Source organism: Sceloporus occidentalis, unplaced genomic scaffold (genome assembly GCF_023333645.1).
Source record: "Sceloporus occidentalis isolate IW3139 unplaced genomic scaffold, rSceOcc1.0.p SCAF_27, whole genome shotgun sequence".
NCBI classification, from domain to species: Eukaryota; Metazoa; Chordata; class Lepidosauria; order Squamata; family Phrynosomatidae; genus Sceloporus; species Sceloporus occidentalis.
In genome coordinates, this window is record NW_028317007.1 from 10,098,585 (window position 1) to 10,113,016 (window position 14,432).

At 36.5% G+C, this 14,432-nt stretch overlaps 1 protein-coding gene across 3 annotated transcripts in view; it reads right to left on the minus strand.

Moving 5' to 3' along the window:
* Nucleotides 1-11,825, minus strand: part of LOC149299922 (sodium leak channel NALCN-like) — a 150,614-nt gene extending 138,789 nt beyond the window's left edge. For all 3 annotated transcript variants that reach the window (XM_089485815.1, XM_089485814.1, XM_089485813.1), the window contains exons 1-2: nucleotides 11,718-11,825; nucleotides 8,826-9,008 (exon numbers count right to left, since the gene is read on the minus strand). In XM_089485815.1, coding sequence (XP_089341941.1) covers nucleotides 8,826-9,008; nucleotides 11,718-11,825 — 291 coding nt within the window. The remainder of the gene's footprint in view (nucleotides 1-8,825; nucleotides 9,009-11,717) is intronic.
* Nucleotides 11,826-14,432: the final 2,607 nt, after the last annotated feature.

Sequence of the window (14,432 nt, forward strand, 5' to 3'; positions counted from 1 at the left end):
TTTGTGAACGAGTGAATGAATATGTGTGTGATGGCATGGATGTGTAAGGGGGGCAAAGATGCCACAGGCAGGCTGTTTTGGTGGCAAAGATGCCACAGGTAGGCTGTTTTGGTGGCAAAGTTGCCACATGCAAGCTGTTTTGGGGGCAAAGATACAACAGGCAGGCTGAGTGAAACCGTCCATGGAAACCCTACAGATGCGGGTGTCAGTGTGGCAGAGCCTGTCCTGTTGTGTGTGTATGTTTGGGTGTCGGTGTGGCAGAGCCTGTCCTGGTGTGTGTGTTTGAGTGTCGGTGTGGCAGAGCCTGTCTTGGTGTGTGTGCGTGTCAGTGTAGCAGAGCCTGTCCTGGTGTGTGTTTGTGTATGGGTGTTGGTGTGACAGAGCCTGTCCTGGTGTGTGTGTGTGTTTGTCGGTGTGACAGAGCCTGTCCTGGTGTGTGTGTTTGGGTGTCGGTGTGCCTGTCCAGAGCCTGGCCTGGTGTGTGTGTCTGGGTGTCAGTGTGGCAGAGCATGTCCTGATGTGTGTGTCTGGGTGTCAGTGTGGCAGAGCCTGTCCTGGGGTGTGTGTTTGGGTGTCAGTGTGGCAGAGCCTGTCCTGGGGTGTGTGTTTGGGTGTTGGTGTGGCAGAGCCTGTCCTGGTGTGTGCACAAACACAGAAAAGAACCCCAGCACTCCAATCAGCTTCCAATCCTTAGGTTACTTTATTCAAAGAAAGCAAAACAAAAAAGCAATGTTTCGGTCAAACAGGGCCTTTGTCAAGCTCAAAAGGCCCTGTTTGGCCGAAACTTTGCTATGCTTTCTGTTTTTGTTTTGCCCTTTTTTCCTGCTAGCTAACTTCCTGGGAGTTGAGTGCTGAACCATTTCTTCTTTTTTTAACTGTCCTGGTGTGTGTGTGTTTGGATGTCGGTGTGGTAAAGCCTGCCCTGGTGTGTGTTTGTTTGCATATCTGTTTCCTTAATTTACAGTAGGAACTATTTCATTTTTACTTATCCAGAGATAAAATGCCCTCCTGAATTTGTAGTGACTTCAGGGGACAAAACATTCAAGGCCCTGAAATCATTTAGTGGAAAAGATAAGGTATTGTGTTTTTAACTCTATAATATTTATTTCAAGGATTAGCCGCACTAAATTGTGGCTTCAGGTTTCCCATGTTGAATGACCAAGTATTATGTATGTGTATGTACATATATGTTTTTTCATAAAAATGGGCTGCTCAGTCTGAAATGCCCGGGCCTATTTTTTGTTCCAGTCCGGGCCTGATTTCAATAAAGGTGTTTCGCAGTTTACATTTTGTGTTCGTCAGGTTTCTGGTCCCTAACACAGTCATGCTTATATTAAAGAAAGACTCTCAATATCAAATGCATTTTTTTATAAATAGAATAGTTACTGTTCAAGTTGGTTTAGTCAAGTATGATCACATGATTTCAAGTCATTACACTTGCTTTGTAATTTAATTGGATTTAGAACATTAGTGAAAATGCTGAGATGACAATGAAAATAGATTATTGTCATTCTTTTCTTCATTGTTTTTTGTGTTTTTTTTAACCCCTTAATGACAATGGGCGGTCCCTAAAGCCATTGAAAACAATGCATTTTGAGCCCGTACATGTACGGACTTTGTCATTAAGGGGTTAAATATCTTTTTTTCATTGTATGGATTTGTGAACACAGAAACCACTGATTTAGAACCAACCAAACAACAATGTTTTCATATATTTTTTCACATGGCCTGTAAACAAGATGAAGACTCTGGCAGATTGACAAAATTAATGTGGACAATCTGGGTATTTGTCACTCATTTTATTAAAAGCATCGAGTGCAAGTAATATCTTGTTCTCGTTTATTGAGGCTAATTTGGATTATAAAACACGCACATGCTGGTTGAGCCTGGAGCCTGCTGTCAAATTTGGGAATGCATGACTTCTTAAACTGTCTCTACAACCAAAGGCGACAGAAACTTTTGGGAACAAAATAAACATTCTCTGGAAACTATTCTTACATTGCATTATGCCACCTTTTACTTTTACAAATGAACATTTTCATCAATATGTAGATTAAGTACTTGTCACTCATTCTCAGACATTTTATGGAAACTGTTTTGGAGAGTTTATGCCTTTCGAAAGCCAGTCAGTCATCCCACCTTCCACACCATTTTTTTAATTAAAAGGAATATTAATTTGCTGGAATATATTCATAGATATATATATGTATATATATATATATAATATTTGAATAATGGTACTTCCTTTGTGTCCAGTGAACATAAAAGCTATCTCCAAGAATCTGAGATGTCTTGTTGGTGGCACAATAAATATTATGAAAAATTATTCAAACACTAAACACAAAGCCAACAGGAAAGGCTGCAATAGGTAAGTTAGCAGTAAGTGAAGCTAACATAAATTTTTACTAGTGAAATCACTTGTTATGGGTGGACCTTCTTGTTGCTGCGGCATTCCTCCAATTTTAGATTGACCGTGGGTGCAAGTACATATAGAGATGATTTCACTATGGATTATTGTCTTTTTCATAGTACATACTTTTCTTTAAGAACCTTTATAGTGTACCATTTGCTCTGAATACTGAATAAATGGTTAATTCTAACATCTTGAAAACTAAAAAATATTTTTCTTTACAGTGTTTTCAACAAATGCACTACAAAAAATCTATAAAGTCTAATCAAATGTCAACCAACCTAGAAGTACACTTAAAGTTACCATAGCAATGAAAACTATTCTATCAAGCTTGTTTCTTTGATGCTGAAAAACAGACTGGCATAAGCAAGAAAAGTAACCGTTATCAATTGAATTAAAGTAGGAAAATAATTACACATAGTATTTTTTTTAACTCTTGAAATTTGTTTTTAGTTAATGATGTTGTTCTACTATCAGAATTTATAACAGGACACTTTTAAATTCAATAAAACATTGTACATCATGCTTACTTTTTAACATCTTATCATACTTAGAATAATTACTTTTAAAACTGAATTTATTTATTTTGTTAGGAATCTAATTTTTTCCTTCGCTATACACATGAACTGAGCTTGGTGGAAAGCATGCCACTATTCACTAAAGAGTGTCACGTATGCTAAATGTAATGCTAGCTCTTCATCTAGTAAAGTTAAGCCTTATACTGGAGTTAAACAGAAGGGAAACTACATACTAGAGGACTGCATTGGGAGGCGGGTCCCACGAGACCCGCCAAAAAACTTGCGGGCGCGGGCGGTCTTTCTGGGGCTGCGGGCAGGAGCGGGCGGTCAGGCACTGTACCTGTGGGTCCAAATTGTCCAAATGTATTGGTATGTCCCCTATTTCCCCTCAAGTGTATTTTTTCATAAACCCCCTCCCTCCTCAACTCACTGAGCACTGGATTGGTGTAAGGGGGTGTAGGCAGGCTGTATGCACCCCAATAAGTAATTATTTTTTATAATAATTTCAGGGAAGGGGAGAAATTTGGAAACTTGCATTTCCATTCCGATAGGGATGCTAGATGATATCTGCAACTTGGAACTCAATCTATGAATTACTTGTTTTTTCAAATAGACATCTTTCCCAATAGACACTGCTCCTGCAGTGAGTGGCTTGATTTTACCTTGGATTTGTTCTCACTGCAATAATAGTTCATTCTCATGGCTCTTACTTTCTTAGTGTTTGATTCCAGAGGAGAAAGGACTATTCATACTATATTCCAATCATTGGGATATGATATATGATATGCATGAATCTTGGCAATCTGAGCAGTATATGTCATAGAGCAAAATGTTAGGGAGATCTGAGACACCCATTGGTATTTGTAAGGCCTGAAACAAAGAAGTTGAGGGGGGAGATTCATTATAATACAATTCACCCTACCTATCCAAAAGAATATAATAGGTGTGCTGAGACAGTCCTAAATCCAAAATTAAGGTTAATGAGCTATGACCTCTAACTTCGAAACATGAAGGGTCAGGCAAAAAAACATCTGGGCTAACTTTACACACTTAATCTCCCATATTCCATGAATTGAACGTTACAAAGGTTATCCAAACGATATGACTATAGGGCCACAGAAAATTAACTCCCTACACATTACACAATATGTTTGTTCTGTATTGAACTATGTATTATTGTGGGCATCCAGGGGGGATATACTGTTTGAAGTGTTAGTAGCAAGTGTTCAGATTTTCCCTATCACAAATATTTGTAAAAAGTCTATGTTTAGTTCTCAGAGGCTAGCATTCTACACTCACGGGATTTTTATGGAAAGTTATTTTGCAATCACTGCAGGGTACAAACATCTAGAGACATGCTGAGATGTGACCGTCTGACAGAAGACTTTCTCTAAAATGTGTTTTAAGATGTTTGCAAGTATAACAGCCCCATAACTTGTTAATGTATGCCTATTGATTCACAGCAAGGTTGACTGCCTCTTAAGCACCTTCAAATGCAAACACAAGTGGATGATGAGTAATCACTGCATTTTGTTATAAAAAGTAATGGCATGGATCAGTATTTCAAGACTCTGTATTTTGTTTTATAATGCATCTAAAATCATTAAAAAAAATCAATGTACAGTGTAGTTTTCTGTATAATGAAGTAAAAACAAAATAAAGACATATCAAAAAGGAAAAAAACTAAAAAGAAAAGTAAAGAGCGGGATTAATAGGTAAAGAGAATTGATGGATGTCAAAATGTCAGGGCACCCATATTTTATGAAATTATTAATTTATTCATAATTATATGGTCTATATCCTTAAGACAAACTCAAAAAGGATCCACCTGGAGCCATGTATGAGCAAGTATGTGTGATTAAGGGAATGAATGAGTATCTGTAAATGAATGAGTATATGAGTGTGTGGGGGGGGTGGCATGGCATAAGGGGCATGTAATCACACTTCTATTATGCCCAGGTTCTAGCATGTGCTGGCTGCCTGGGCATGATAGGAGTGTGAGTGCTGTTAGACATATATATATATATATATATATATATATATATATATACATAATAATATTGATTTTTTTTGGTGTGTTAACCATTTTTATTAAGTAACACACCACAATTGGACAAAAAATGCAATAACTTTATATATATATATATATATATATGATTGTTAACAACAATCACACTCCTATCATGCCCAGGCATACCTAGATTCCAGCATGTACTGGCTGACTTTATATGATAGGAGTGTGATTGCTGCTAACAATCATATAAGTAATATTATTTAAATCACACTCCTATCATGCCCAGGTTCTAGCATTTACTGGTTGCCTGGGCATGATAGCAGTGTGATTGCTGTTAACAATCATATATATATATATATATATATATATATATATATATAAAATCGCCTTTTTTGTCCCGTTTTGGTGTGTTACTTACTTTTAATAAAAGTGTGGTTGTTTTTTTATTTATTTTCTTAAGGAGGGGGTCATTTTTGGTTTCAGCCAAGTGAACCCTGAATTTTCGGTTTCGGTCCAGAATTTTCATTTTGGTGCATTCCTATTAACACTTGAGAAAAGAGCCATACAATGTTGTAATACAAGGGTTAGCATGCCATTTTAACACAATTTTGTAGACCTGCTCCTTTAATGTAACACAAACTGACAACCAAGACCTGGCCTTCCAAATCTCTTTTCAGTCTTCCCCTGCCAGGACCTCAATCAGATTTCCCTTGAATTTAGATATACAAGAAGGACTTGCCTTACATTATGTAATCAACCAGGATTGGAAGAGAAAGGGGCAATTTCTTTATAGCAAAGTCTTTCATATTGAGCAAAGGGGCAAAACACCTCTCTAGGGTATCTCTGCAAAGATGCACAATTGCATGCATTAAAAGAAGTCCATAATAGTGAAGGCAGAAACCGCAGAGACTCCACTATATATCTTACATAGCAACTAAACCCAGATATCTTCAAAGCTTTTAAATTGTTTTGCATCCATATCTGAGATGAAGAGGACATTTTTATGAGCTTGTGTTTGTAGATCAGCTTTTTCCATATATCTACTGCATTCACAAAAGAAGGGTGCCTGATATAAAACTGGGGGAAATCAGGACCCATAAGCTCATGTTCAAGGTCCACCTACCATTTGACCCACATGCTCCACATGCATCTCTTAGTATGCACAATGAATAATCTACATTAAAATATAAAAAAACAAAAACGCTGAAGGAAAAGGTTCTTTATATAACAATTCACCATACCTATGCAACAGATATCTTATTTTCCCCGAACCTCAAGATACTCCTAAGGTTTGTGTAGTGGGTGTATACTTTACAAAGATCAACTGAAATATTTGTCCATAACTATTGAAGGTGTGTTGAGTCTTCAATATAAAATTAATCTTAATGAGTTAAACCTTTGAAGTATGTAAGAGCTTTTGCCTCAAATTTAGAAAAGACAAGGGTTTGCCAAAAAGGGTTGACTATTCAAGAATATCCCTTTGTTCTTAATATCTTGACCACTGTAGAGAATTCCTTAATCTACCCAATAGACCAAGGTTTCTGCCCTGGCATCACATTTTACTGAACTCTCCTCTATCCCTCATTTTCAGCCACCCCCAGCCTATACCTCTGAAACATCTTTTGAATTTATCCTTTCCTCACGCAAGAGACAACCAAAATACGAATCTATTCCCTTGTGATAGCCCATCAGTTTTATTGCTACTTCCTTTCTAACTGGTCCCCCTCCCTAGCATTTCACCACTCCAATTCATCCTGAGCTCCACTGAGAGACAATTTTCCTATACCGTTGCTCTTCACCTGCTGTCCCTCCATTGGCTCAGCATACCCTCCAGAATTAAATACAAACTTCTGACTCTTCCTACACTGTGTCTTTCTGTATTCCTACTGTTATATTCAAATACTCTCCTAACTGCTGCCTTCAATCTTCCAATGACTTGCCAGCCTAAACAAGCCACCCGTCATCCCCACCTGGAAGATCTCACAGTTCTCCATATTACTCTCTGTAAAATCAAGTTGTCCTATTCCACTGTCTCATTTCCTCTTTAAGCACCCAATAGAATGTAAATAAGTAAGAGCAATGCTCTCTTCTCCTTCTTTAGCTATCTATCTATCTATCTATCTATCTATCTGTCTATCTATCTATCTATCTATCCATCTATCTATCTATAAATATCTCACTGAGTGTTAAAGTTACTTTCAATTTTAAAAGGGATACCCAGTGTTATTATTTTCATATGCCTGTCTATTAGTACTGGGTGTAGTACAAAAGGGCTGTTGGGTCACCAAAAACATTGAAGAAGACCTCCAGCTGCCTCGTGCCTTCCTCTGTTCTGGAATTTCACATAGCCAGCTGTACTGGAGTTTCACACAGCCAGCCTACATCCTCCCCGACCAAGTTCAGCTGTAACTATGGTAGAAAAAGCCGGGGTAGTCTCATCCAGAGAAGGGGAGCTATAAAGAAGGCCTTTGGAGCTGGAGAAAGGCAGTATATAATAGCCGGAGCTATGTGACTGTGTGTCCATCCACCCTGGAGGTTAATCCACACCTCACACAGAAACAATTATTGTGATCTAATGCAGCTGGGTTTAATGTATTTGTGCTTTAAAGTGAAACTTTACAAATCTACAGGATGGAAGTTTACTTAAAAGCAGGAGAAATGTTAGAACAAAGGGTCAGAATCTAAGACAAGACCAAGTACTGATAAAGGTCTGGGTCTTTATTTCAGGTAAAAATGGGCATACTAGATGGGCTGAATGGCTCTGTTGTCAGCTTCTATGTTTTGAAGTTTTATCATAAGAAATTTCTCAAAACAAGAAACCCTTAAGGTGCCAACAACTATTATTATCAATACTATTACATAGATTCTGAAGCCCCTTATATTTCTGACAATACACAAAATTAAAAATAACATTGCACACACAAACTAGTACAAAGGGGTAAAAGGGTCTGTTCCTGTGAACTTTAATGCAATGTTTTAAAAAGTTGATATTTTTTTCCCAAGATATGTATTTTGCTATCTGTCTGTCTATCTGTCTATCTATCTTCCCAAGATCAACTGAACTGATCATGTGTATAAAGCAACAACTTTAAGGAAACAACAATGATTTGAACAATGTCCAACATATGTTAAATTGAAATATTAAAAACTAACCTAAACAAATTAGTCCTTGTTTGAGACCCCCCCCTTATTTTATTCATTTTTTTATAATTAATCATTTATCTTGTAAAATAAATGGCAATATTTATATCTAGAAGACCTGCAGCCATCCTTATATTTCAACCTTTCTTCGGCAGCTCCATTGTAGTTAATAAATAATCTAATTTATGGCTCAAAAGATATGAAAGGGTTTCCCCATTTATTTATAACAGCATGAAACTGCTATCCATTCATTTCTTGTTCTCTGGGGTCACTTAATTTCCGCATTTCCTGTACGTTTGAGGTTTTCTTTTTTTAATCTGTGTGGGAATTTCTTTATAGCTATAATTTTTATTTTATCTTTGGTTTACTTTTGATCTAATATTACATTCTGCTGTGCATTCATTTATCAAACTTAAATCTTACTTAGAGATTTGCACTACAAAATACTTTGTTATAACAAAGAATATAGTTAATTTCCGCTGGAATAATAAATCATGAGATTCCTTTTTCTAAATGTCACTTCAATGTCTTACATTTTAGATATGATTGACTTTTGTTTGAAATTATATTTAGTATCTACTCTTTTGAAGGTCATTAAGTGGGTCAATCTTGATACAGAATTTATGTCCTACATGTTTTGTATAGATCGATAGATAGATATATATATTTTTAAGTATGTGACCACAGAGGGGGTACTGCAGCTCCAAGGCGATTATTTTGAAGACTTAAAGAATGTCCTTACCTTGACAATCCCTCGTATGTGCATTTTTGCAATCATTTCTGCAGTGTAGAGGAACATCAGTAACGTGTCGAGGGCAAAAGTCACATACTGAAGAGGTGGATAATGTTCGAACGTCATTGGGGTGTTCATACATACAGAAATCACACTGATAATGGCACAGATGCGAAGTAAGGAATGCACCCACTAAAAAGGAAAGAGTAAAAAGGTTAAATAATGTTTTCTTTTACAAAATTAAATAAACGGTCCAGTCCCCATAATTGCATTTTTATTTTTTAATGCATGTTGAACAAAGTATTTTATTGCATGCATCCATTATCTAGTCTAATTTTCTTCCCCTGGCTGCATTTACTTAAAGCAGGATGTTTTAGTATGTAAGCTTTTTGCACCAGCACCCATAGCAAAATATTAGCATTCACACAGCATATGTGCGGTTACCTGCTGCTACTCTAATTGAATTCAATTGAGTCTCAACTCCCATTGACTAGAGGGAGATTTTTACTCTAAGCATGTGCAAAAAGTTCAATGAGACACAAAAACTCCAATAAATAATGAACGTCTGCCCTGATTTTGCATCCAGCAAAATGCACTGGAGTCCATAGAAAATGTTCTCCAAAATGCATTTAGCTATAAATAGGTCTAGAGTGCTCCCTCAACTGAAATAAATGCCCCAAAAAAGTTGTACACTTCTAAATTATAGCAAAAGTTTGGGTCTATTCTTTATTATTGAAAAGATCCATTCTGAATTTATTTCATTCACTGACGCACTTGTTTTGTCTCTGCAAATGTAGATTTGAACAATTACAATAATTGTAATGCTACAAATGTATGAGCTTTATATAGCAAAAAAAAAAAAAGGGCTCAACTAAATATTTTTTATTTTTAGATTACAATTATTTTTGTTCAAAATACAACTAGGGTCACATAATGTGTAGCTGTATTTGGATTCAGTGTCATTGACAGTTGTTTCTAGTCTATTATGTTGTTATTATGATGTTATTATCTTAAGCAAAAATATCTCCTTACTAAAAGAAAATGTAGACACAGTTGCATACATTGCCTGTGACAAACTTCTTCAAAAATAATTAGGTCTTTTTTATTTTGGGATTGCTATGACCTGTAGTTCTTTTTGCTGTGCTTAATAGTTTACTTTATGTACCCTACAGTTTACTTTAATACTTTTGTTACATCAATTCTTTATCCGTATGGACACTTACTGCTAAAAGGACCAAATTGACCAAAAAGAAGTAGGTTACATTTATTCGATTCCAGAAAAAGCACAATTTTATACCAATATGAAACGATATGTTATACAACATAGCACTCATGTCTGGAGCCAGGACAGATATTTAGTCATCCTTCTGTGGCAACAAAAATAACATTTTCTTTTAGAGATTTGAGAGTACTTTAAGCCAAAGAGTGGAAACGCAAAAGAAAAATAATAACTTTAGATGTGGAAGTCTGAAAACAGCTAAACATAAATGAGAACATACTTTAGAAATTGACCAATATGAAATTACAAAAATATACAGTAATACAGAAAATAAATATTTATTCTGCAATCTTTTTTGGGGGGGATTTCTAAATACAATTTCTAAATACAATTACAAAGTTAGTGTACTCATAGATGAAATTGTTTGCGGTGGCCATGCTGTAGGATAGATCCTATTTTGGGTATAATGTCATTGGAGTGGTAGCCCAAGTGTCACAGATTGTTAGCCTCTTTTACCATTAGTTTTCAACACTAGACATTTTTTAATGTTGATAATTTTTCAGGTGTTTAGGCAGCAGCCCTTTTGAATGAAAATGTGCTATCAACAGAAGAAGGCTATAAATCATATTGATACCTGTAGATAGAACCTCAATCTTTCATGCATTTGGAAATATAAACTTGTTTGCATCCACTGCACCAACAGTGGAGAGCTGGCACCTTCGGGCCCAGAAGGCAGGTAAAGCCAAGTGGCCTCCATCAGCACCTTCCATCCCCTCTCCTGGTAACTAACATAAGCACAGGCACATTTATACACACACACACGCTAACACACACTCTTTACAACACAAACTCTTACTCCAACACACTCATGCTAATGCAAACACACTTACACATGCACACTCACTCTAACATACATACATATACTCACTCCCTCCCACACAATCTCACTCTCCCTCTCCCTCATCCACTCTCATTTTGGACCAGCCAAGTGGGCAACTGCCCCTCTGCACCTTAGGCTAGCCTGCCCCTGTGCAGCTATATTCCAAATATAATATGCATAATTTATGTTTTTTTAACGAATCATTATGATTTATAAATACTAGAGAAATGTGAAACTAGACACATTTTATCAGCTGTTTTCTTTTTCTGTCATTTCTACAGATATTGGATGGATCCTTCATACATAGACATATATATTATTGAGAACAACAGACACAATGGAAGGTTTTTTTTCTATCACAAGTTTCCCCTACTGTTAAAGTAACACTACAAAAATATTTCATAGCATTTTAAATCATTTCATAATTTTTTTCTCCTTGTAAATCCTCTTTAATTCACAAGTCAATATATTGTATTATCAATAAATCGAGGTGAGTGATAATAGATAAACTTGATAAGTTTGATTTTAACTATAAGATTTTTTATTTTTATTTTACTACTCTCTTGCATGCCCTCCAGTCCTTTGGGTAGTAAATACGCATACAATGCATCTGAATCACTTTGTGGTAAGTAGTGATGCAGAGAAAATTGGTGTCGGAGCACCACTTTGTGGGACAGAGTGCTAGTCCCATGGAAATCAGGACAGTTGCAAGGTAGGAATTTACAGTAGACATCAAATAAGAAAAGAGAAATTTCCCTATATAAATACCTAACAAGATAATAAATAAGTTAAAGGAGCGTACTGGTTTGTTGATCCACAGAATGTCGGCGTTGTCAGAGAGAGACTCGTCAGGACCAAAATCCGTAACAGGCTGGGCTTCTACCCTTGAGCTCTGTTTCCTCTTCAACATACTGTTGTCGCTTTTGGTTTTCTAGAACACAAAATACAGGCTGAAAAACAGTACTCAACATATTTAACTCAATCAAAGCCTATAGAAAAACAACACAGTAATATGAATGCAAAAACACAGAATGGGGCAGTCTGGATATTGGATAACTGCACTTTGAATTTTAAATCACTTCCTCTGACAGACTCCAAACAATGAGTCAACTATTTCATGCAAATATTGTTCTGATGAGATGGCAATGATTATGACTTGATTTTATCTTAAAAGTTTCTAAAAATATATACATTTCTGTGACGATATGCACAGTTATTTATGTAGCCATTCCAAATCTCCCAATAGCCTACTTGTGTGTTTTGTGTTTTTTACAATTATTATTACCATTGCAGTCCTTAGAACTACTAAGTGACATTTAAAATGCTTTATATTCAAACAAGGAAGAAATCCAAAGAGATACAATACAATACTGTATTGCCAATAAATCATGCAGAGGGATATAATACAACAGAAGTGATTAAGAGCTGAAAATAGGAATCAGTTAGTACGATGCATCGGATTATGTAATGTTCTTCTTTCCTGTTTACTGAACCCACACACATTAGATATTGTTTTTTTCAGGACAAGAAGGGCTTTCTTTAGATGACATTGTTTTGATTGTATCATATTATTTACTATTAAAAAAAGTATAAAATATGGTGAAAAATTTAGAAAAAAATGACTGTTTATAACATTTAGTTGAAAAATCTTTTAGTCATCTATAAAAGGTAATGAAAAAACCTGCTAAATAGATTCTACTATTTGTCCTGAGTTTAGAAATACCCAATGTTTTTATGTTTTTTTGCTTTTTTCTACACATTATGGGGCAATATGTACAGGTAGCGTTTTGCTATTTGAAAGCCATTTTTTCCAAATCTGGTAATTCTTCCCCCCATGTGCCATTTCGGGTATCTTTGAAGCCGGCCATTGCAATTTACCCCATCAAGTCATATATTTTTGAAAACTAGACAGCCCAGGGTATTCCAAAGAACTAATTCTACCACCAGTCTTTGTCAAACTTTGTGGTAGTCATTTTTTTGCATTTGTTTTGTCACACACATTTTACTTCAGGTATAAATAAACAGGTTCTGGTATATGTCACTATCATAAAACACCCCAATATGTGTTTAGCAACATCTCCTGAGTACAGCGATACCTCACATTAATGATTTTGACTGGCTGTTTGGGGGCAAAAGGGCCACATTTGGGGCATGCGCATTTTTCAATGTTGAACTTTGGCATTTGGGGATCCACTGCCCATGCCCTATTTGGTACATCTTTGAGCCGGGCCATTTCAGTGTGCCCAACAAAACCATATATTTTTGAAAACTAGACACCCCAGGGTATTTTAAATGCTGGTATTTTAACTCTTTGCATGCACACATTTTACCACCAGAATTTTTTAAAAGTCTGCAGTATTCTTTTGTGTGTATTTTTCCCACACACACCTATGTTATGTATGAATTTACAGCTCCTGGTATATGCCGCTGTCATATAACACCCCAATATGTGTTCAGCAACATCTCCTGAGTACAGTGATACCCCACATGCATGGGGTTGTCATTTTTTGGGGGAACTAAAAGGCCACATTTGGTACGTGTGCATTTTTCTAATTGGAAATTAGATGTGTGGCCTTCCTTCCCCCTGTGTTAATTGGGACATTGTTGAACCCGGCCAATTCAATTTACCCCATCAAATCATAAATTTTTTAAAAGTAGACACCCCATGGGCATTTAATATGCCAGTATTTTAACTCTTTCCATGCGAGAATTGTTTTAAGCTAATATGCTAATTTTAGGACTTGCTCACAAAAATATATTTTTTATATATATATTTTATTTTTTTTTGCCTTTTTAAAAAAAAATTTTAAAATTTTTTTTCAACTTGAAGGTTCCCCTGATAGTGAAATCAGTGGGAAATAATTTTTACATTTTACTGTTTTTTTACTATTTTTTTCTAATTATTATTAATTTTATTTTATTTTTTAATTTATTTTTACTAATCACACTGTGATTAGAAAGCTGGGCTCCATTGACTTGCATGGTTGAATGCAGTACCTGTATTCAACCTGCAAGTTGAGCTAGAGTTCTCTAGAGGGTCTGGCGACCATCTAGCGAACTTTTTCATCTTTATTGTTTTTTTTCCCGGGCCGCCGCCAGCTTGCTGATGGTGAAGATCAGGAGCTCTCTGGAGCGGTCACAGTCCATCCTGAGGTAAGTGTTTGGTGTCGCTGGATGCCTCCTGATCGAGGCATTCCAGCGACACCATTTAAACGCTTTTAAAACGGGCGTCCGCCGCCATACAATGTATGGCAGATGTTGACGCCCCGGGGAGGGGCCAGAGATGGCCCCTTAGTGCCGATCGTGGCGTTGCTGAATGCCTCGAGGTCGAGGCATTACAGCAACTCCGTTTAGGTGCAGAAAGCGAAAGTAGATCGCTTTCTGCACTCGTTTAAAGGCGTGCCGGTCCTGGCACGTCAATTGTCCTAAACGACATGTTTTTCCGTGACGTGCCCGGACCGGCAATTGTCATCAAGGGGTTAAAGCAGCTTGTTTTAAATAATTGTAACACAGTTGA